The sequence below is a fragment of the Myotis yumanensis genome, unplaced genomic scaffold (assembly GCF_028538775.1).
Source record: "Myotis yumanensis isolate MYYU_CA2020_CCGP unplaced genomic scaffold, mMyoYum1.0.hap1 SCAF_11, whole genome shotgun sequence".
Taxonomy (NCBI): domain Eukaryota; kingdom Metazoa; phylum Chordata; class Mammalia; order Chiroptera; family Vespertilionidae; genus Myotis; species Myotis yumanensis.
In genome coordinates, this window is record NW_027223762.1 from 13,998,756 (window position 1) to 14,019,785 (window position 21,030).

Here is a 21,030-nt window from a genome sequence, read left to right on the forward strand (position 1 = left end):
CCGGTCTCCTGCCATCCACCCCAAGGACTCAGTGTGTCCACGCTCCTAGGGCTGGTTCCTGCCTGAAACCTCGCCACCCTCGGAGGAAACAGCTGGGGGAGGGCACAGCTGTTGCCAAGACGACCCCTGCAGGACTGACTTCCTTCCGGTTGGTCCAGCCTGGTCATGATGTTACACCCAGGGTTTTTATATAAATAGATTATTGACTATATTCCCTATGCTGTACTTTACACCCCCATGACTTTTCTGTAACTATCAACTTGTCTTTAATCCCTTCACCTTTTTCACACATTCTCCCAAACCCCCTCCCATCTGACAACCAACAAAATGCTTTCTGTATTTATGAGTCGGTTTTTGTGATCTTAATTCTACTTCTAGACTTCTAAAATTTTACAAACTGATTGTCACACATACTGAGTTTCCATGAATTTGACATTTAATATATGCTCTCTTGTATTGCTTCCCTCTCTCCCTCCTTTTCAAATTTGTTCTTCTCTCTCCACCTAGATGATATGCCCTAGGAAGGTAAAAACTCTTACTATTATTCTTTGTAGTACCTGAAGATGGTTACTTTTGAATGGTGCGAATGTTATATGTGTGTGTGTGTGTTTAGGAAATTACTTTATTTCTCTGTGATTATATTTCCTCTTCAATATATATGAGTTTTTAATGACTGTGGAATGACTCTAATTGGTAGTCATTCTTTGTTTAGATGAAATGATTGAAATAACTTGGTAAATTTAGACAGATATTTTAACTTTTCCCCTTTTCTCTTTTTAAAAGTATGCTTTTAACTAAAGTAGAAAACAGTATAATCAGAAATGAACATTCCTGGGCTCTTACTTTACATATAGGAAGAGTTTCAATAAACTTCTCATTTGCTTTTAGACAGTCTATGTACCTTTATTACTTCGTTCTTATAAATTTTATTGGCTGTTTAGGGAAAACAAAACATGAGCTTAAACTTCAAGTTGACAGAGATAAATGCTGTGAAGTAAATTGAATGGTGTTTTTAAGTGACTGTTTTTAGGCCAAGGATCCTTGGGGGTGCTTGTGTGTTTCAGTTTACATAGGGTACTCTATCATTCATATTTCAGTTTATATCGTCAGTGGTTTTTAATTTGTAAAAATTTACTTTGAGTTCAAAGTATGGCAAAGAGTAATTTGGCCACAAGGTAGGGTTATTTCTTCTTCAACATTTACTCATTTTAACTTTGATTATGGGATCATGGAAAAATAGGCATAACTGGCATTGCTGGTAAGCTGATAAAGTTTGGCTATGCTTAAACTGCTTTTCTTCCCCTCCTCCTTTTCTCCCCTTGTCCCTTCTTTCTTTTGTGCTATGTATCATATGAAAATGTTCTCTTTTTAAAACATTACAGAAAGATCTGTTTCCTCTTTGACCATCATCCTTAGTCACAGCTCTTCCATCTTCATAAAAGTGGCCATAATACCATTGGTGTGAATCCTTCTACGCAGACTTATGTGTATTTACATTTATCTATAAGTAAACCATATAGTATAGGGCAGTTTTTGGTAGGGGGGATGTGGTTCACCCCTTCCAAAATGATGTATTTTTAACCTAGCAATGTATCTTGGAGAGCTGTTCATGTTCAAAAATAAAGCTTGACCTTATTCTTTCCAGCTGCTGCATAGTGTTTCATAACATTGAATGTACCACATTTTATTTAGCTGTTCATTTATGTTTCTGATTTTTTTGTTACAGACAGTGCTGTAATGAAACTTCTTTATACTTGCAGTTGAGTATTTTTCTAGGGTAGATGCTGAGAAGGAATTCATGATGTTCAAATTATAATAGCTACTTATCAGTTTGCCCTCTAAAGTTTTACTGCCTCCAGCTGTGAAGGCAAAGACACCAACAAATGATTTTTAGAATATCAAAGACAAAATTGAGACGTATTTTTCCAGTCTGTGGGAAAAAAAAAATGGTGCTTTGTTGTTTTAATATGCATTTTCTAAAAATAGTGAGGTTGAAGATTTCATAAGTTTGTATTTTCTTCCCGTAAACTGCACATATCGAATTGTATTGCTCATTAAGTACCCAGTTTAAATTATTATATACATAATATTTTTCTGTAAGTATTTTTGAAATAGAACATACATATAGAAAAGTGCATAAATCACAAGTATACAGCTTAGTGAATTTTCGTAAAGTGAATACACCATGTGTAACCATAACCCAATTCAAACAAAGCATTACCAAAACCCTTGAAGCCCCCTGGTGGCCTTTTCAGTCACTACCCTGACCCACCCCTTCCTGGATAACCATTATCCTTCTACCTTATACTTGCTCTGCTTTGAACTGTAGATAAATAGAATCACACAGGACATACTTTCTTTTATGTGTTAACTTTTTAAGTACATTTTAAGAATTGCATAACAGTTTAGAAAACTATGACTATTTACTAGCATACAGATATTTCTTCTCTCATTATAAACTTCAAGAGCTTAGTGTCATTTTTATATAACCCTTGATGTCCTTTATACAGTTCTAAGAAATCTCAGAATGGACTCCCTCCCCCTCAACCCTGGGAGTTAGCCATCTTGTTTACTGAAAATCCCCTGCTTTATTTTGGGTAGATTTGAGGTTTGACTCCATTTTGCTCTTTAACTGACCCATGTGTTTTATCAAAATATAAGTAAACTGTGGTTTTATTTTATCTAAGTTCTCTCTAAGGAGAATGCCTGCTTACCTTGTACCTTCTTTTTGTATGGAGGAAGGTGGTATTCTTGTACGGCTCTAGGAAGTATGAAACTATCTAGTTCAGTGGTTCTCAACCTTTTGGCCCTTTAAATACAGTTCCTCATGTTGTGACCCAACCATAAAATTATTTTCATTGCTACTTCATAACTGTAATGTTGCTACTGTTATGAATTGTAATGTGAATATCTGATATGCAAGATGGTCTTAGGCGACCCCTGTGAAAGGGTCGTTCGACCGCCAAAGGGTCGCAACCCACAGGTTTAGAACCGCCGATCTAGTTGGTCCCTTTCCTGTTACTGTTTGGGTCCTTTTTCCAAATAGGTAAAGGTGTCAGAGCAAACTTTATACATTATCATTTCAGCTTCCCTTGCCTGCCTTATGAATTCTTAATTGATCCAGAAAGATGTTTTAAGTTCTGTTTGGCTTACTTTTTTAAAATTTCTTTTTGTGTTTTGCTTATTAAAGCCCTTTTGTCTTCAGAATATCTTGAATATAAATTCTAAAATGAAAGTTTTAGTGATTTTCTGACATTATACTTTAGCATAGACTTTTATAAAATATTTAGCAAAGTAAGTAAAGATGAATAAAGTCACTAATGGTGACATTCTTTCAAATTTATTTTTAATTAATGATCTGTTTCCTAAGAATTTCAAGGGATTTACAATAAGACGTGATAATGCCAATAAGAATACAAATAAAAGATTGTAAGAGGAGAAGGAGATAATAATGACATAATCTTTGCTTCTGGAATTGAATGTTAAATTTAGCTATGAGCCTGTCTTTTGAGACTTGAAAGGAAAACAAATTCAGTTCTCTTTGGGGAATAAAGCATACCATTTTATCAGGTGAGACAGATGTGTTTATGTTATTAAATTCTGAAAAATGCAGAAATGTTCATCAGAATCAGGTCATGCAAATTAACATGCATTTGGGGATTTAAATATGTATTGGATTTGAAAGAAATTAATTAGCTCATAAATATTTCACTTATATTCATCTAGTTTACAAGAATGGTACACAAAGAGCATTTGACTTAAATTACTTAGTTAATGAACACAGTTAAATTCTTTTACATTGTGGAATAATCTCAATCAAGCTGTGATTATTTTAGCTATATGTTAAAACATTTTTTTTTTCATTGCTAAGTCATCATTTTGCAGTAATCTATATATATAAAAACCTAAGTGACCGACTGGTAGCTATGACATGCAGGGACCACCAGGGGGCAGATGCTCAAAGCAGGAGCTGCCGAGCTGCACTGACTTAGCAGCTGCGGTTCTTGGGTGATGCACCTGGAACCAGAGAGGAGGGAGCTCAATTCCAGGTTGCATCACCAGAGAAGCGCCCTCTCGCAATTCAGGACCCCTCGGGGGATATCGGAGAGCTGGTTTTGACCCGATCCCCACAGGACAGACCGAGGGACTCCACTGGTGCATGAATCCGTGCACGGGGCCTCTAGTTATTACATATGTATATATGCAATAATTGACATTTGTTTTTACACTTTTATTACATGTATTTGATTTTGGCATCTGAATCAAGACCAACATGTTGCTTATTTATTTTGGAGTAGAACTGGGAAACTCATAAACTTGTCTCATATATTTGTCTCAGCTGATTCCCAAGGATTGTTTTTTTCTGATAGTATTTAATTTGGGATTAAAACAAAGGTAATTTTGATAAATATCACATGATCTCACTCATTTGTGGAATATAGAGAACAACATAGACTGATGAACAGGGACAGATCCAAAGACAGAAACAGCGATCAGACTATCAATCCCCAGAGGGAAAGTAGGGGAGGGTGGGGATAAGGGGAACAGATCAACCAAAGGACTTGTATGCATGCATATAAGCCAAACCAATGGACATGGACAACAGGGGGATGAGAGCATGAGTGTGGGGGGAGGTTGGGGGTTAATGGGAGGATGAGGACACGTTTATAATACCTTAACCAATAAAGAAATTTAAAAAACATTTTTTAAAAATATATCTTTATTGATTTCAGATAAGAAGGGAGAGGGAGAGAGAGATAGAAACATCAATGATGAGAGAGAATCATTGATCGGCTGCCTCCTGCACGTCCCCTACCGGGGATCGATCCCGCAACCCAGGCATGTGCCCTTGACCTGAATCGGACCCGGGACCCTTCAGTCCCCAGGCCAATGCTCTACCCACTGAGCCAAACCAGCGAGGGCTTAAAATTTTTATAATTAAAACATTTCAAGTTATAAAGTAACGCATGTTTATTCTTTATAAAAATTAGGCTAATATAATAATAGTACATAAATAAAAGTTCTGTTTCTTTTCTGTTCCTACTATAGACTGGAGAGAAGCTGCCTATGTCTTTTTTTTTAATCTTTGTTGTTGAAAGTATTACATATGTCCCCCTTTTTCCCCATTGACCTCTCTCACCCTGGCCCCCCTATTGTCTGTGTCCATTGGTTATGCTTATATGCATACAAGTTCTTTGGTTGATCTCTTACACCACCCACCCTCCCCTGCCTTCTCTTTTGAGGTTTGACAATTTGTCCGATGCTTCTATGTATCTAGGTCTATTTTTGTTTATCAGTTTATGTTGTTCATTAGATTGCACATATGAGTGAGATCATGTGATATTTATCTTTCTCTGGCTGGCTTATTTTGCTTAGCATACCAGCACTGCTCTCCAGGTCCATCCATGACATTATAGAGGTACATCTATAATGTCTTTTAATGCAAAGAGGCCTGAGCCTCAGGAAGCGAAGCTGAGGGTGGTAGGAACACAGACAATTCTGGGCCCTGTGTGAACAAACTGTTAAGCACTTATGGTCTTATTCTATTTGTACTTTGAACCATTTTGTACATAGGTGATTAATCTGTAAGCATTGGTAGAGATTTGGCAATATATGTGTTATCCAAGTAAACTAGATTCTGTGTTAAGAGATTTGACCTGTTTTGTTGTTTGTCTGACATTTTTTAAAGCACTATGACATTTGAAATTGTATTTGTTTCTTGTTGTATTCTTTTAAAATATTCAGAGGTTTTGATCACTGGAATATCTTTTTTTAACATATACATTTCAGGTCATTATCATTTTCATAGTTTAATAATATTTCCAATAGCTTTATTATCCTGAGGTAAACCATATATTTTCTCTAATATAGTTTAGGTTGTAAAATCAAATGTTCCATTATTTTAGACTATGTTTCCAACAGTTTAGTTTAAAATGTCAGTATTATGTTCTTCTGGTTATGAGGACCCATGAAAGTACAACTGTCCCTCGGTACCTATGGGTATTAGTTCTCTGGACCCCTGCGGATATAAAAATCTGAGGATATCAAGTCCCTTAAATAAAATAGCTTAGCATTTGCATATAATCTGTGCACATTCTCCCATATATTTTAAATGTTTCCTAGATTACTTAAAATACCAAATGCAATGCAAATGCTATGGAAATAGTTGTTACACTGAATTGTTAAGGGAATAATGGCAAGAAATAAAATCTATACATTTTTGTACCGATATGACCATCATAGGCTTAACTACATTGTACACTTTAGAAATAGAGCAGCATTATTCCATCACCCCTGAATATTTTCTATCTGCGATTGAATTCACAGATATAGAACCCACAGATATGGCAAGCTGACTATAATCCTTTGGCAAATAGTTTAGGAAAGAGAGTGAGGAGTCTGACTTCTGTTTAACCTTTCAGCTCAGAACAAGCCAGCTGAAGAGTAATTGACCAAACATATTACTTTGAGATTCTAATGTAAATAATTAACATTTCTAGATTAGAAAACTTCAGTACACTGTATAACTGTCATCATTTTTAGGCATAGTCACTCTTAGGAAGCTGTTCTGCAGTTCTTAGTTCATTAAGTCTGTTTGTTCTAGTAGAATATAAAAAACTTGGGAATATTTTAAGATTTTGTGTTGGATAATATCCTGGAAAAGAAAATATATAGGTTTTTGTTAATACTGATAAACTATTAAAAAATGAAGGCTTTATAAACTAGACAGCTTCATTTTTGGAGGTTAGACATTTACTCTTTTGAGAGTATCAATTTTGAACATACTGAAAACTTGTTAGACCAGTAGGGTAAGAGGGTCACCTCTATGGTATTCAAGCTCTTATATCCTTTATCAGAGCCTATTCTGTAGCCCAAGCATGTCAAACTCTCGGGCTGCGGGCCGCATGCGGCTCAAAATGAATATTTTTGCGGCCCAGCTAATATAATAGTGTGTAAGAAATATTTTAATAAAAATTTCGTGACTTAATTTTTACAATATCCTGTTATACATACTAGCTATATTGGTTAATAATGCGGATTTTTTTCAGTAGATGGTGTTACCTATATGTTGATATATATGCGATTTGATATGTATGCTATTTTTTTTGTATTGACAACAAGCTTCAAAACTTCATATGTCAAATTTGCTGAAGGTGTTAATATCATAGATATTTTTATGCTTAAAAATGTTGACTTTTGTGCCAAAAAAAGAGCACTTGCGGGAAGTTTTAATTCATTACTTTATTTTGAAGAAAAGTGCTGCTGAATACTTCGGGAAGCTTATGGTGAATATGCTCCATCTCAAGATACTTGTGAACGCTGGTTTAAACACTTTAAAAATGATGATTTCGATGTGAAAGACAAAGAATGTCCAGGTCAACCAAAAAAGTTTAAAGACCAACAGTTACAAGCATTATTGGATGAAGATGCATGTCAAACTCAAAAACAACTTGCAGAACAATTAAACGTTGCTCAGCAAACAATTTCCGATCATTTACAAGCAATGTGAAAGATTTTCAAGGAAGGGAGTGGGTGCCACATCAACTGAATGAAAGACAAATGGAAAACCGAAAAGTCATCAGTAAAATGTTGCTTCAAAGGCACGAAAGTCTTTTTTGCATCAAATTGTGACTGGCGATGAAAAGTGGATTTATTTTGAGAATCCCAAATGCACAAAATCATGGGTTGATCCAGGTCAGCCATCATTGACTGCAAGGCCAAATCGCTTTGGAAAGAAGACAATGCTCTGCGTTTGGTGGGATCAGGAAGGTGTGGTGTATTATGAGCTTCTAAAACCAGGTGAAACCCTTAATACTGATTGCTACTGACAACAAATAATGAATTTGAACCACACCTTGATTGTGAAACGACCAGAATGTGCCAGAAGACACGGCAAAGTAATTTTGCTTCATGATGATGCAACATCACACACTTCAAAACCAGTTAAAGACACGTTAAAAGATTTTGCCTGGGAAGTATTAACCCACCTGCTGTATTCATCAGACCTTGCTCCTTCAGATTACGTTCTGATCGATGGCACACGCACTTTCTGAGCAGCACTTCAAAACGTGCAGAGAAGTGGAAAATTGGGTCTTTGAATGGTTTACCTCAAAACAAGAAAAGTTCTATTGGGACAGTATCCACAAATTACCTGAAAGATGGGGGAAATGTGTAGCTAGTGATGCACATTACTTTGAATAAAGCACTTTTGATGTTTCTCTTGAAATTATCGTGTTTTCTTTGATTACAAAATCCACATTATTAACCAATACACCTAGTAACTAGAGGCCCGGTGCACGAAATTCATGCAGGGGAGGAGTCTCTCAGTCCAGCCTGCCGCAATCCAGGACGCTGCATGCACCAGTGACCATACTTTTCACACCTGTGAAAGGCATCTTGCTGTTGTATGGGCAGCTACATTTTTTTGCCCTGATTATAAAAAGTAGTACATAACATGATCCTTCTGAGGCAGTAGTACCATTTTCTCCTTCTTATGGGTGGAAAAACTGAAGCAGAGAGAAGTTAAGTAATTGGCTTTGTCACACAGTTGTAAGTGTCAGAATCAGGGCTGACCACAAAATGTGCAAGCCAGAGTCCATGCATGTCATTGCTGCATCATCCTGTTTTTTTTTTTCAGTGTTAGAGTAGCCTTGCCAGGTTTTAATTTTTAAATCTAAGGGACTGTTCCCAAAATATAGGGTAGTGTCCCTAGGCCTGGCCAGTGATCAGGGTGGCTCTTTGGGGCAACCGGCAGGTGAAGCAACCGCCCCCCCCCCCCCGCCCCCCCGCTGGCACCCACCTTGGCTGGCGACCTGGCACCACCCGCTGGCTGGCCCCACCCCCGATCGCCACTGTGGGTCGCCTCCCTCTTTGGGGTTTGGGGGGCAGACGCTCAGTGCGCATCATAGCAACTGGTCATTCTGCTGGTTGTTCCGTTGTTCAGTTGATTAGCATATTAGAGTTTTATTATATAGGATTATTAATGAACGACAACGTTTGCTAATGACTGATTACTATAATCATGTTGCATTCACTTCCCTTAGGTGCCTTATGTGCAGGCACACCATTTCTCTCCACTAATACTAGCAGTGAATATTTTAGCAGCCGATTGCCACGTCATTAGTCTTGGACTGACTTGTTTGGTGTGTGCAACAGGAAATATTTTGCTTTTAGAGAACAAGAAAAATAGGTTTATTTGCTTATTAATTTGTGCAGTTGTTTAGTGTTTGGTAAGTTAATGTTCAAGAAAAAATATTAACTTTTTATTAAAATGTTAATTTAAAAAATATTAATTTTTATTAAAATGTTCTATTTTATGTGAACAATTATTCATTTCAGCCCTTTGTATTCAGCATGTCTCTATTGAAATAAACCTATGTTTCTATGAAAATTGAAGCTTTTGTTTTTTTGTGGCCCACATAAACTTAAACCTTGTTTATTTGGCCTGTGTAGGCCTTTGAGTTTGGCATGCTTGCTGTAGCCCTCTAATTAAAGATTATTATATACATCATTCTGAAATTGAATTTGAACAATTACATATATTAACGAAATATACCTTTCCTTTTTACATCTTTCAGAATCATGGTGTCATGGAAAGGGATTTACTTCATACTCACTCTATTTTGGGGAAGCTTTTTTGGAAGCATTTTCATGCTGGGTCCCTTTTTACCTTTGATGCTTGTAAACCCATCCTGGTATCGCTGGATCAGCAACCGCCTTGTGGCAACCTGGCTCACACTTCCAGTGGTAAGTTACACACCAGAGAAGGAGACTATCAAAGTGGCCCAACCTATAGATTTTTATTTTGTTAGAGTCAGATTTAGTCAAATGTTAGATTTAAGTCTTTCCTGTTATATAAGAGGTGCATTAGAATTTAAAGGAAATACAAAAACTAGAGAGAAAAATAATTGTCCTTCGAAGTAAAACATCTAATTGAGGCATATTTTAATTTCAAATTTTCTTCATTGAGATATGCTTTAAATATAGCAAAATATACAAGTCTAAAGATACAGATTGAAGAATATTTGCATCATCAATTTTGCATCACCAATTTTGCATTTCCATTTACTTTACAAAACAAAAATTAAGATTTAGATAAATATTTTTTAAACTCCTGATATTGATGTCATTGCTTTAATTCTTCCCAATAACCACAGAATTTAGGGATAAAGTGGTTTCCTATCTGTGGGCTAGGTCAACAACATCTGTAAGGTGAAAGTACATACAAAACGTGTAGTGGATTCCTGGAACTGCCAGGTATCTCTGCAAGGTCAGTGAATGCTGCTGTGAGCGTATTCCTTCTGATCCTGAGCTGGGGACTCCCAGAAGGATTCCAGTCCAGACTCCTCTCTTGTCTGGGACTGCAGAGGCTTCAGCCTTCTCTGAAAATGGACATGTATGCAGTTGTCCTTACCTTGAATAGGCTGTTTATCCTTCGTGAGTTATGTTCTTTCTTTTTCCTGAGCAACACCTAGAACTTACTCTTACTGGTTTACTTACTTGTTATGGTGGGTGTTATACTCAAACAGGAGAACTAGAAAGGAATCCTCTTCCTTCATTTGTTGAAGGGTCTTCTTTACCTGCCTTTTTTGAATTGAGTTGTCTATATCTCCTCAAGCAGATGCCATTGTTATGTTAGGAGAGAGGAGAGTATCGTGCTGATGGTATGGACCTCTCAGGTAGAGATTGATTGGGAAATATTTCCAGATGCAGTGGTGGTATACCTACCTTGATGGAACTTTTATTTCTTAAAAGTTTCCTGTAAATTGAATTTTAATAAATCATTTACAGTATACCCTTCTTTTCATATTTAGAAAGGAATCCTCTGATGGATAATTTTTGAAATTAATTTGTTCCTTGTTTACAAGATTAATTTGTTTTAAATTATAGATATTTGTCTTATGAAATGTGATACTGTTTAACTAGAAGTAGCCCCCTGCCTCTTTCTGTCCTTCCTTCCTCTTCTCTTCTGTATTTGCACTTAAAGCTGTCTGTTCTACAGGCATAGGGAAAGGGACAGCATACTAGTAGGTACTAAACAATTGTGGTGTGGTTGCATATTTAATTCCGTTGTAAGGAGAAGAATGAAAAGATTTTGTTGAAAGGAAAAGTCAAAGTAAAAATTCCAGGATAAGGATGATCAGAGCGGCTGACCACTTTTGAGGCAGCTACTGGGTTTAGGAGGATGGCTTCATTTCAGGTGCCACCATTGTCCCCATTTTATAGAACAGGATATAGAAGCTTTGAGAATTAAATAATTTGCCCAAGGTCACACACAGAAGCAAATTATTTAAGCACAGATAAGATTAAATCCAGACTGTCTACTGCCATTAGAGCCTTAAGTGATAGGATTGATCAGACTCACATGGAGCCTTAACAACTCTTCAGTGGCAAGAAGTTCACAGATACCTCTTGATTGTTTCAGAGGGAGGTTTGGAGTTATTTTGAGCTAGGGAATGCCTGACTTAGAGGAAAAATATCTGAGAAATGGATAACTAGTAATATAAATTAGTCTCAGTAATGTGATGATTCGCTCACAGTGGAGAGGAAAGTTGGCAAGAAATAGTCATAGAAAGCCTTCTCTTTTGGTAGAGAAGCAAAGGACATAAGTTGCTGAAATGCCTGAAACAAGGTACGTATTAAAATATTTGTTGGATGAGTAGACAAACATAAAGAAGTTTCAAGGTCATACTTCCCAAACTTTGGTATCAGAGTAAGCTGGCTTCATAAAACATTCAACGTTCTCTCCTCTATTTTTGAAAGAAAATTATATTCACATAATTTTTTAAATTATGGTTTAAAAATTACCTAATGCAACATTAGTGTATTACAGTCCACTTAGAATTAATATTTACTGCATCTTATAAAATGCAAGAACCTTGTAATAGTGTAATGCATTTATTCTTACATCCTTTATACTGCGTTATCAGATATTACATCAAGCATGTCAAACTCTTGGCCCGTGGGTTTGCAGCCCACAATGAATATTTTTGCGGCCCAGCCAATATAATGGTAGGTAAGAAACATTTTAATAAAAATTTCATGACTTAATTTTTACAATATCCTGTTATACATAATTATTAATAATGAACTACAACGTTCGCTAATGACTGATTACTATAATCATGTTGCATTCATTTCCCTTACACGCCTTACGCACAGGTGCACCATTTCTCTCCAGTAATACTAGCAGCGAATATTTTAGCACCCGATTGCCATGTCATTAGTCTTGGACTGACTTGTTTGGTGTGTGCAACAGGAAATATTTCGCTTTTGGAGAACAAGAAAAATAGGTTTATTTGTGTTACGCTTATTAATTTGTGCTGTTATTCAGTGTCTGGTAAGTTAATGTTTGAGAAAAAATATTAATTTTTGTTAAAATGTTCTATTATTTTATGTGAACGATTACTCATTTATTTCAGCCCTTTGTATTCAGCATGTCTCTATCGAAATAAACCTACGTTTCTATGAAAATTGAAGCTTTTTTTGCAGCCCACATAAACTTAAACCTTGTTTATTTGGCCTTTGAGTTTGACATGTTTGTATTACATCTACTTACATAATTACCTCCATAATGCAATGTTATAATTTTTTGCTTTAAATAGTCATGTCTTTTAAAGAAACTAGAAGAAAAAATATAGTCTTTATTTAAATATTTTTCATATCTAGTGTTCTTTATTCTTTATGTATATTACAGTTTCCATCTAGTGCTTTTTCCCTCCAGCCTAAAGAACTTCCTTTAGCTTTTCTTGTAGTGGGGGCTTCTGTAGCTGAATTGTTTTCATTTAATTGAAATTTTCCTTATTTTGCCTTCACTTTTGAAGCATAGTGTTGCTGGCTATAAAATTTTTCTTTTCATACTTTAAAGTTCCACTGTCTTATGGGTCATTTATCTCTGATTGCTTTTAAGATTTCTCTTTGTTTTTATTTAGCAGTTTGATCATGATACATATATCTAAATGTATTTTTCTTTATGTGTAGTTTATTGTGTTTATTGGGCTTCTTAGATATGCATGTTAGTTAGTTTTTTTCCACATTGGCCCATTAATTCATCTAGCTTTTTCTGCTCAATTCTCTCCTTCTGGGACTACAGTTATACACACACACACACACACACACACACAGACACACATATATATGTATATATGTGTGTCTGTGTGTGTGTGTATATATATATATATTATAATATAATATATTAGATTTCTTGTAGTGTCACACAGGATAACCAAGGTCACTAACCCTTTCTCCTGCTGTTTTCCTTACATAGTGGATTTCTGTATAAAATAGTGTACTTTAAAATCCTAGAATTTATTGTTTCTTGTTGGTTTCATTACTTTCTTGAAGTTCTTCAACTGTTTATTTATTATGTGACCATATTTTTCTTTAAGTCAACTGGGTGGTAAGTCTACTATCATTTACTTTGTCTGGGCTGGAAGCAGCGGTCACCCTTTTTTTTTTCTTTCCTGTAGGAAATACTTTGCATTGAATATTTGTATGGATCCTTCTTATTCTTTTAGGCAAATTTATTTTTCCTTTCTTAATAGAAGGATTTTTGTTTATTTTTTAGAGAGGGAGGGAATCATCGATCGGTTGCCTTCCATATGCACCTTGACAGGATCGAATCTACAATCTGGGTATGTGCCCTGACTAGGAATTGAACCCGTGACCCTTTGGATTTTTAAATCAGCTTTAAAAATACAAAGCCAATATTTCATTATAGCCCTCATACATACCATTTAATATAAAATATCCATCTTCTGGTATTGCGTAGCCACTATCACTCGCTTATTTACAAAGTGAGTATTTCTCCATAAAATTTTTATGTCAAATAAAATAAGCATATTTTCAGTTCACATAAAATTATCATGAGTATGTTTTTCTAAAAAGTCATCTACAAACTGTCTATATATTAAATAATCCCATTTATAGTCATTAATAAAACCAGAGAAATTTCATTTTGAAAATGTTTAACTTTTCTCAGGTTTTATCATCTGTAAAATAAGGAAGTTAGAGTAGATAATCTCTGATATCCATTCCAGAGTCAGCATTGTATATAGAATTCTAAAAAAAACATTTAGAGGTAAATAATTTTTTTGGTAATAGTCATATTTTGCTCCTACACTTCATTTTCTTTAATGTCATCAGTTTTCCACAGTATATAATCTTTTGGTTGTGAATATCATGATTTTGGCAAAACCTCTCTACCAAAACCTTCAGACTCTTGAGAATTTTCTTATATACCTTGGTAGAAATCATTGTAATTGTAATGATTTACAGTGTCATTCAGATTTCCTTGGAAAGCCATTATAAGCAGAGTGCTTATTGGTACACACATTTGGTTTCAGGATTGGCCTTACAACTTTCTAGTCATTTAAACTTGGCTAAGCTCCTTAGCCTCTCTAAATTTCTCTTTCTTCTGTAAAAAAGGAGGTTCTAATTCTATCTACATGTCTTAGAGAGTTATTGCGACAACTAAATGAGGTGATAATACAGGCTTTGTAAATTATTCAGCAAATGTTTGCTCCTATATTCATTTTAAGGGGCAGGCTAAATTACTGTCAAAGGAAATTCAAAATACAGTGGCTTGAATAAGGTAGAACTTTATTTATCTTCAGGTCCAGGTTGACAGGATAGCTCTGCTCCCTAATGTCATTTAAGGGCTGAAGATTCCTTCTACCCAGCCTGGCATAATATCCTCCTCTTTCTGGTCAAGTCTGGTCACTGCCGTTTTTTTGTCCCACTCTATAGTCAGTGGGAATGGGAGGAAGTCCAGAGCATGTTTCCTTTAGATCAGTGAATTACAAGGTGCACATATCTCTCTTGCTCACCCATTGGTGAAAACAGGTAAAAGATGTAATAGAATCTGGGAAAAGTAGTCTTTTTTTTTTTTCTGAGCAGTCATGCACATAATTAAAGTATATTGTTCTGGAAAAAATGCTGGATTTTACTGGACAAATTCTGTCATAGCTGCTGCTAACTACTACCAGTACCATTGATATTACCACAGAATTACATTAAACAACTGCAATTACATATACTAGGATGGGTGAAGGAAAAGTGGAGAGAGAAGAATTTTTTAAATATAGGATACCTCCTGAACCTCCACTTCATGTGAGATGAAATGGAAAATGTGAGTGGTCCTGTGCTGAGTATGATTCACGTGTTTAAAACAAGTAAACTAATCACTTCATCTGGCGGTCAGCAAACTAATCTGGTCCAGTATTCAAAGGTGCTGGTCATTTGTGAGGCACCTTCCTATGAGATTTTCAAATGTAATTTCATCTCTTCCTTACTTTTGCCTTATTACCTGATTCGAGAACTTAACATATAGGCAAAATTCAACTACCACCGTAGTATTATATCGGTATGTATTTGAAAAACTTCTATTACCCAGCTGTTTAACTCAGTGCCTTGCTCACTGGTAATAGCCTATCAGACAGAGAGTCTTCCAGTTAAGAAATTTATTGACATCAGGTAGGTTACAGAAAACTGATGTTATTGTCTTGAGATAGTATACATCTCTGTTCAAAGAAATGGAGAAAAACTGTCAAGGTGTCTTTTATGACTGTTTATTTCATATTTTTATAAGATACTAAAGGAGTTTTTATTTTGAAGCAAATAGGTCATTTTTTATCTAGGAGAAATTTAGTAATTTCCTGCCATAGTAGGTATACTTTATTTTAACCAATCCCAAACAGTTAAAAATAAGTTTTTACTAAAAATAAATTAGGATAAATGCACTTAGACTAATTATTGTTCACAGAAATAATAATCACATTGGAATGATAAATGAGAGTATAGGACATGGCAAAATCTATTTTGTGATCATGAGGGGAACCTCTCCTTGTAATGTTTTATACATGGTGGAACTCTTAGAGGTAGTAAATAGTGGTACATAAAAGATCCTCAGTAATTGCTCCTATATTTCTAATTCTAGGAGAAATATTCGCCCAATTAGGTAAAAGTCATGAGAGTTGTAGTTCTTAGTTCAACAGAAGAAATACAGCATTATAAAATTTTACAAGTTTATTTTCTTATTGCTGAAGAAATAGTACAAATATGAAATAGAAATAGTACAAATATGAGAACAGTGTCTTTTTGTTTTAGCATTTAATCTGGATTATTTGAATTCTGGAGTCCTTTATACACTTTACAGCTATATCTTTGTGTCATGTAGTTGTTATTCTGCCTTGCAGGAGCTGGAAATAATGTTGACTGGATATGTCTTGTCTGGTATTAAAAATGATTAATGTGAGCTTGAGATCTAAGCTGCCTAAAAGGTTATATATAACTTTCAGGCACATTCTGATAGAGTGCTAGATGGTAAGAGAGAAAATGTCATTGATATGCTCCTGGACAAATAGTCTGGAATTTTTTATTTTGACATTTTTCATAATTAAAAGCAAAATATTGTTTTTGGGATCCATAGAAAACATATATTAGAAATTGCACATAAAAGGTTAGAGTTGAGGTTTTGAGTTTATAGGCTTAAAATGTGAAACTCTTTTCTATAGTACGACACAATTAATAGTCAGCTTCCTCTTTCTAACCAGTTAAGGAAAGGATATCCTGCATTTCAGTTCTTTGCAAAGCAGCAGGGAGCTGATCCAAATTAACCTTGGATGGCGAAGTCACACATATACTCTTGGCCGACACATACAATTTAGTGATTCATTTTGGTAGTTGATGGTCCTTTATATTTACAAGTAGAAAAAGAGATATTTCTTACTATGGGTCCAAGCCTAGAAGTCTCTGCCATGATTCTCTCTACTGAAGTCTTCTACATAGGGACTTAACTTCCCAGAGACTTTGGAGTTATAATTATTTGAGTGCTTATGGACCGTTTTGAAAATCTGATGAAAACTATAGGCATTTTGCCTAGCAACATACCTGTGTACAGTTTCAAGAAGGTTACATATTTATTGACCTCTTGAAGGCCATCCTTCTAGAGTTTAATGAATGCCAGGTTAAATACCTAGGCCCTAATGTGAATCTTAGTCAAGGGAAAGTAACTTAATGGGGACCTGTGGGATAACTATAGCTGTGTTAGCTCAAATGATCTTTTGTTTTTGTTAATCCTCGCCCGAGGATATGTTTTTCATTGATTTCAGAGAGAGTGGAAGGGAGAGGGAGAGAGACACATCTACTGGTTGCCTCATGCACCCTGGGTTGTGGGGAAGGGAGTGAACCTCATAACCCAGGTACTTGCTCTTGACCAGGAATTAAGCCCATGACCCTTTGGTTTGCGGGCTGATGTTCTAACCACTGAGAAACACCTGCCAGAGCTGATCTTTTTTTTTTAATTCTGTTAAGATCTTAACACTGTACTTCTTTGGACATATAACATTTCTAACTTATTATTTTTCCTTTAGCTAACATTTAACCTTTTTAAAAAAAATCCTATTTATTCTTATGTTGAAGTCCTAGTGTTGTTTTGTATCGTATTCTTTAAAAAAGTAGCTTTTTGTGTGAAATGTAGCAAACATACTGAAAAGTTAATAAAACATAAACACACAGTTTAATAAATAATTTTAAAGTATAACTGTTAACCAGGTCATGAAGTAAAGCATTGCTAGCCCTCCAGCAAGCTACCTACCTAGCTTCCCAAGCACAACACCCTCCTACCTGATAGAAGTAGCCACTAACCTGACTAGAAAGCTAGTTATTTCCTTGCTGTTTATACTTTTACTGCCCATCTATTTACCCTTAAAATTTCTTAGTTCCTGTCTGTTTTAGAAAGTTTTATGTATGAATACTTATTGTATGTATTGTTTTGTTTCCTTTGCTTCTGTTTCTCAACATTATGCTTGTGTGTTAACCATATTATTGTTACGGTACTTCATTTATTTTCATATTGTACTAGAGGCCCGGTGCACAAAATTCGTGCCCGGCCTGCACCCTCTCCAATCTGGGACCCCTCGGGGGATGTCCAACTGCTGGTTTAGGCCCGATCCGGCAGCCGGACATACCTCTCACAAGCCAGGACTGCTGGCTCCCAACCGCTCGCCTGCCTGCCTGCCTGATTGCCCCTACCTCCTTCTGCCTGCCAGCCTGATCACCCCCTAACCACTCCCCTGCCAGCCTGATCAACGCCTAACTACCCCCCTGCGGGCCTGATCACCCCCAACTTCCCTCCCCTGCTGGCCTAGTCACCCCTAACTGCCCTCCCATGCTGACCTTGTCGTCCCTAATTGCCCTCCCCTGCCAGCCCGATCGCCCCCAACTGCCCTCCCCTGCCGGCCTGGTTCCCCCAACTGCCCTCCCCTGCCGGCCTGGTTGCTCCTAATTGCCATCCCCTGCCGGCCTGGTACCCCCCAACTGCCCTCCCTCCCTTGCAGGCCCGGTCATCCCCAACTACCCTCTCCTGCCAGCCTGGTCACCCCCAACTTCCCTCACCTGCTGGCCTGATTGCCCCTAACTGCCCTCCCCTGCCGGCCTGGTCCCCCCCAAACTGCCCTCCCCTGCCAGCCATCTTGTGGTGGCCATCTTTTGACCACATGGGGGTGGCCATCTTTGTGTGAGGGCGTGATGGTCCATTTGCATATTACCTCTTTATTATATAGGATTATATTCCATTTTATGACTGCACCATAATACATTTGATACAGTTTGATCAAAGTTTTCATGATATTGCCAAGGAACTTTTTATTTTCTTATCTGCATAGGACCAGTTTTCTCTCCATTAATAGGGAAGTCAAATAATAGTAAAGTCAAATATTAGCTAGTAAATTTATTACATGTAAATTATTTGAAAATTTAAATGGGGACTAAAATCAGTAATCAGGTTTTCTTATTACCTGTTGTGTCTCTTTCAAAAACTCCAGTCTATAGTATAGTATACTTTTCTACTAAATATTTTATATCTACTATATGCTGGCCATCAGAAAAGTTAATTAAAATATACAGCAACTAAAAAAATATATATATACAGCAACTATTTGAGTATTTTCTGTGTGCCAGAACGACCGGTCGCTATGACACGCACTGACCACCAGGGGGCAGACACTCAATGCAGGAGCTGCCCCGGTGGTTATTGCGCTCCCACAAGAGGAGTGCCACTCAGCCAGAAGCCGGGCTCAAAGCTGGTGAGCACAGCAGTGGTGGCGGAAACCTCTCCCACCTCCACGACAGCACTAAGGATGTCCAGCCTAAGCCATCAGTCAGACATCCCCTGAGAGCTCCCGGACTGCGAGAGGGTGCAGGCTGGGCTGAGGGGACCCTCTCCCCAAACCCAGTGCAAGAATTTTGTGCACTGGGCCTCTGGTTGTTTAATAACATGATATTTTAGCCTCCAAGTGTTTGAATTGTTTTGATTGTTTTTACTGTAGTTTATTTCTAATATTATGCCATTGTGATCTGGGAAGATGCTTGATATGATTTTAATCTTGAATTTGAAGAGACTTTACTGAAAGTGTCCCATGTGCACTTGAGAAGAACTCATATTCTGTAGCTTTGGGGTGAAATGTTCTAAAGATGTCGATTAAGTCTATCTGATTTAGTGAGTCATTTAGGATTGCTGTTTCTTTGCTGATTTAAAAAAATATATATATATTATTGATTTTTTTACAGAGAGAAAGGGAGAGGGATAGAGAGTTAGAAACATTGATGAGAGAGAAACATCAATCAACTGCCTCCTGCACACTTCCTACTGGGGATGTGCCCGCAACCAAGGTACATGCCCTTAACCAGAATTGAACCTGGGACCCTTTGGTCCACAGGCCGATGCTCTATCCACTGAGCCAAACCGGTTAGGGCTCTTTGCTGATTTTTTGTCTAGAGGATTTATCCAGTGATGTCAAGGGGTATTAAAATCCCCTAGTATGATTGTGTTGTCGTCGGTCTCTCCCTTGATATCTTCCAGAAGTTTTTTTATGTATTTGGGTGCTTCTGCATCGGGTGCCTATATATTTACCAGAGTTATATCTTCTTACTGTATCCATCCCTTTAGTGTTATGAAATGGCCTTCCTTCTCTTGTTATGGCCTTCACGTTGAGGAAACTTACCCCAGGAAAGTTAGCATTTTTTAGTTAGGAAACTGCCAGAAACTTAAATTAGTAAAACTAAAAATAGAATTGGTGTCTTCATATTCTCATTCTTCTGGATCAATATAGAAGATTCATGGGAAACCATGACTTTAATTTGTTATATGTTTTGTTTTTGCCATAGGCATTGCTGGAAACCTTATTTGGTGTAAAAGTGATTATAACAGGGGATGCATTTGTTCCTGGAGAAAGAAGTGTTATTATCATGAATCATCGGACAAGAATGGACTGGATGTTCCTGTGGAATTGTTTGATGAGATACAGCTACCTCAGGTTGGAGAAGGTGTGCCTCAAAGCCAGTCTCAAAAGTGTTCCTGGATTCGGTAGGTTATTCACAAATTAAGTTGTTCATTTTATATGGGATGGATATACCCACCTAAGAAAGAATAACTTACTGAATAAACTCCACTGATGCATTAAAGCCACTCCCATTTTTTCTTAGTGGATCACAGCAGATTACTTTATTTGAATCTCTTTTTGAAACATTTTATGTAGAAAGAGATAATAAAATTGTTTTCAAGGAAGTAGATATGGTTCCAGAGGGACCAACAGTAACTTTTTTATTTTTTAAAACCTCACTTTAGGACATATTTGATTTTTAGAGAGAGAGAGAGAGAGAGAGAGAGAGAGAGAGAGAGAGAGACAGACAGACATTGATTCATTGCCTCCTGTATATGCCCAGACCAGGGATCGAACCACCAACCTTTGAGTGTCTGGAACAACAAGCCACACCAGCCAGAATGATAGTTCAGTAACTTTTTATTGCATGTCATGCTTGTGGTAATTTAGGCCAGAAACTGGCTTGTGCTGATGAGGTAAATGCAAATTGAATACCCATTGATTTTAAGCATTATATGAAGTACTGGTATTTTCTTTTTATATATTTATTTTTCAATTACAGTTGACATACAATATTACTAGTTTCAGGTGTACAACATAGTGATTAGACACTTATATAACTTATGAAGTGATTGCCCTGATGAGTCCA

At 36.7% G+C, this 21,030-nt stretch overlaps 1 protein-coding gene across 4 annotated transcripts in view; it reads left to right on the forward strand.

Annotated features, from left to right (window-relative positions):
* The window catches only part of LCLAT1 (lysocardiolipin acyltransferase 1), a 190,431-nt gene that overhangs the window by 101,776 nt on the left and 67,625 nt on the right, over positions 1-21,030 (forward strand). For 3 of the 4 annotated variants that reach the window (XM_070428943.1, XM_070428940.1, XM_070428941.1), the window contains exons 2-3: positions 9,579-9,747; positions 20,167-20,365. In XM_070428943.1, coding sequence (XP_070285044.1) covers positions 9,583-9,747; positions 20,167-20,365 — 364 coding nt within the window. In that variant the 5' untranslated portion in view covers positions 9,579-9,582. The remainder of the gene's footprint in view (positions 1-9,578; positions 9,748-20,166; positions 20,366-21,030) is intronic. The other variant, XM_070428942.1, reaches the window with a different exon arrangement.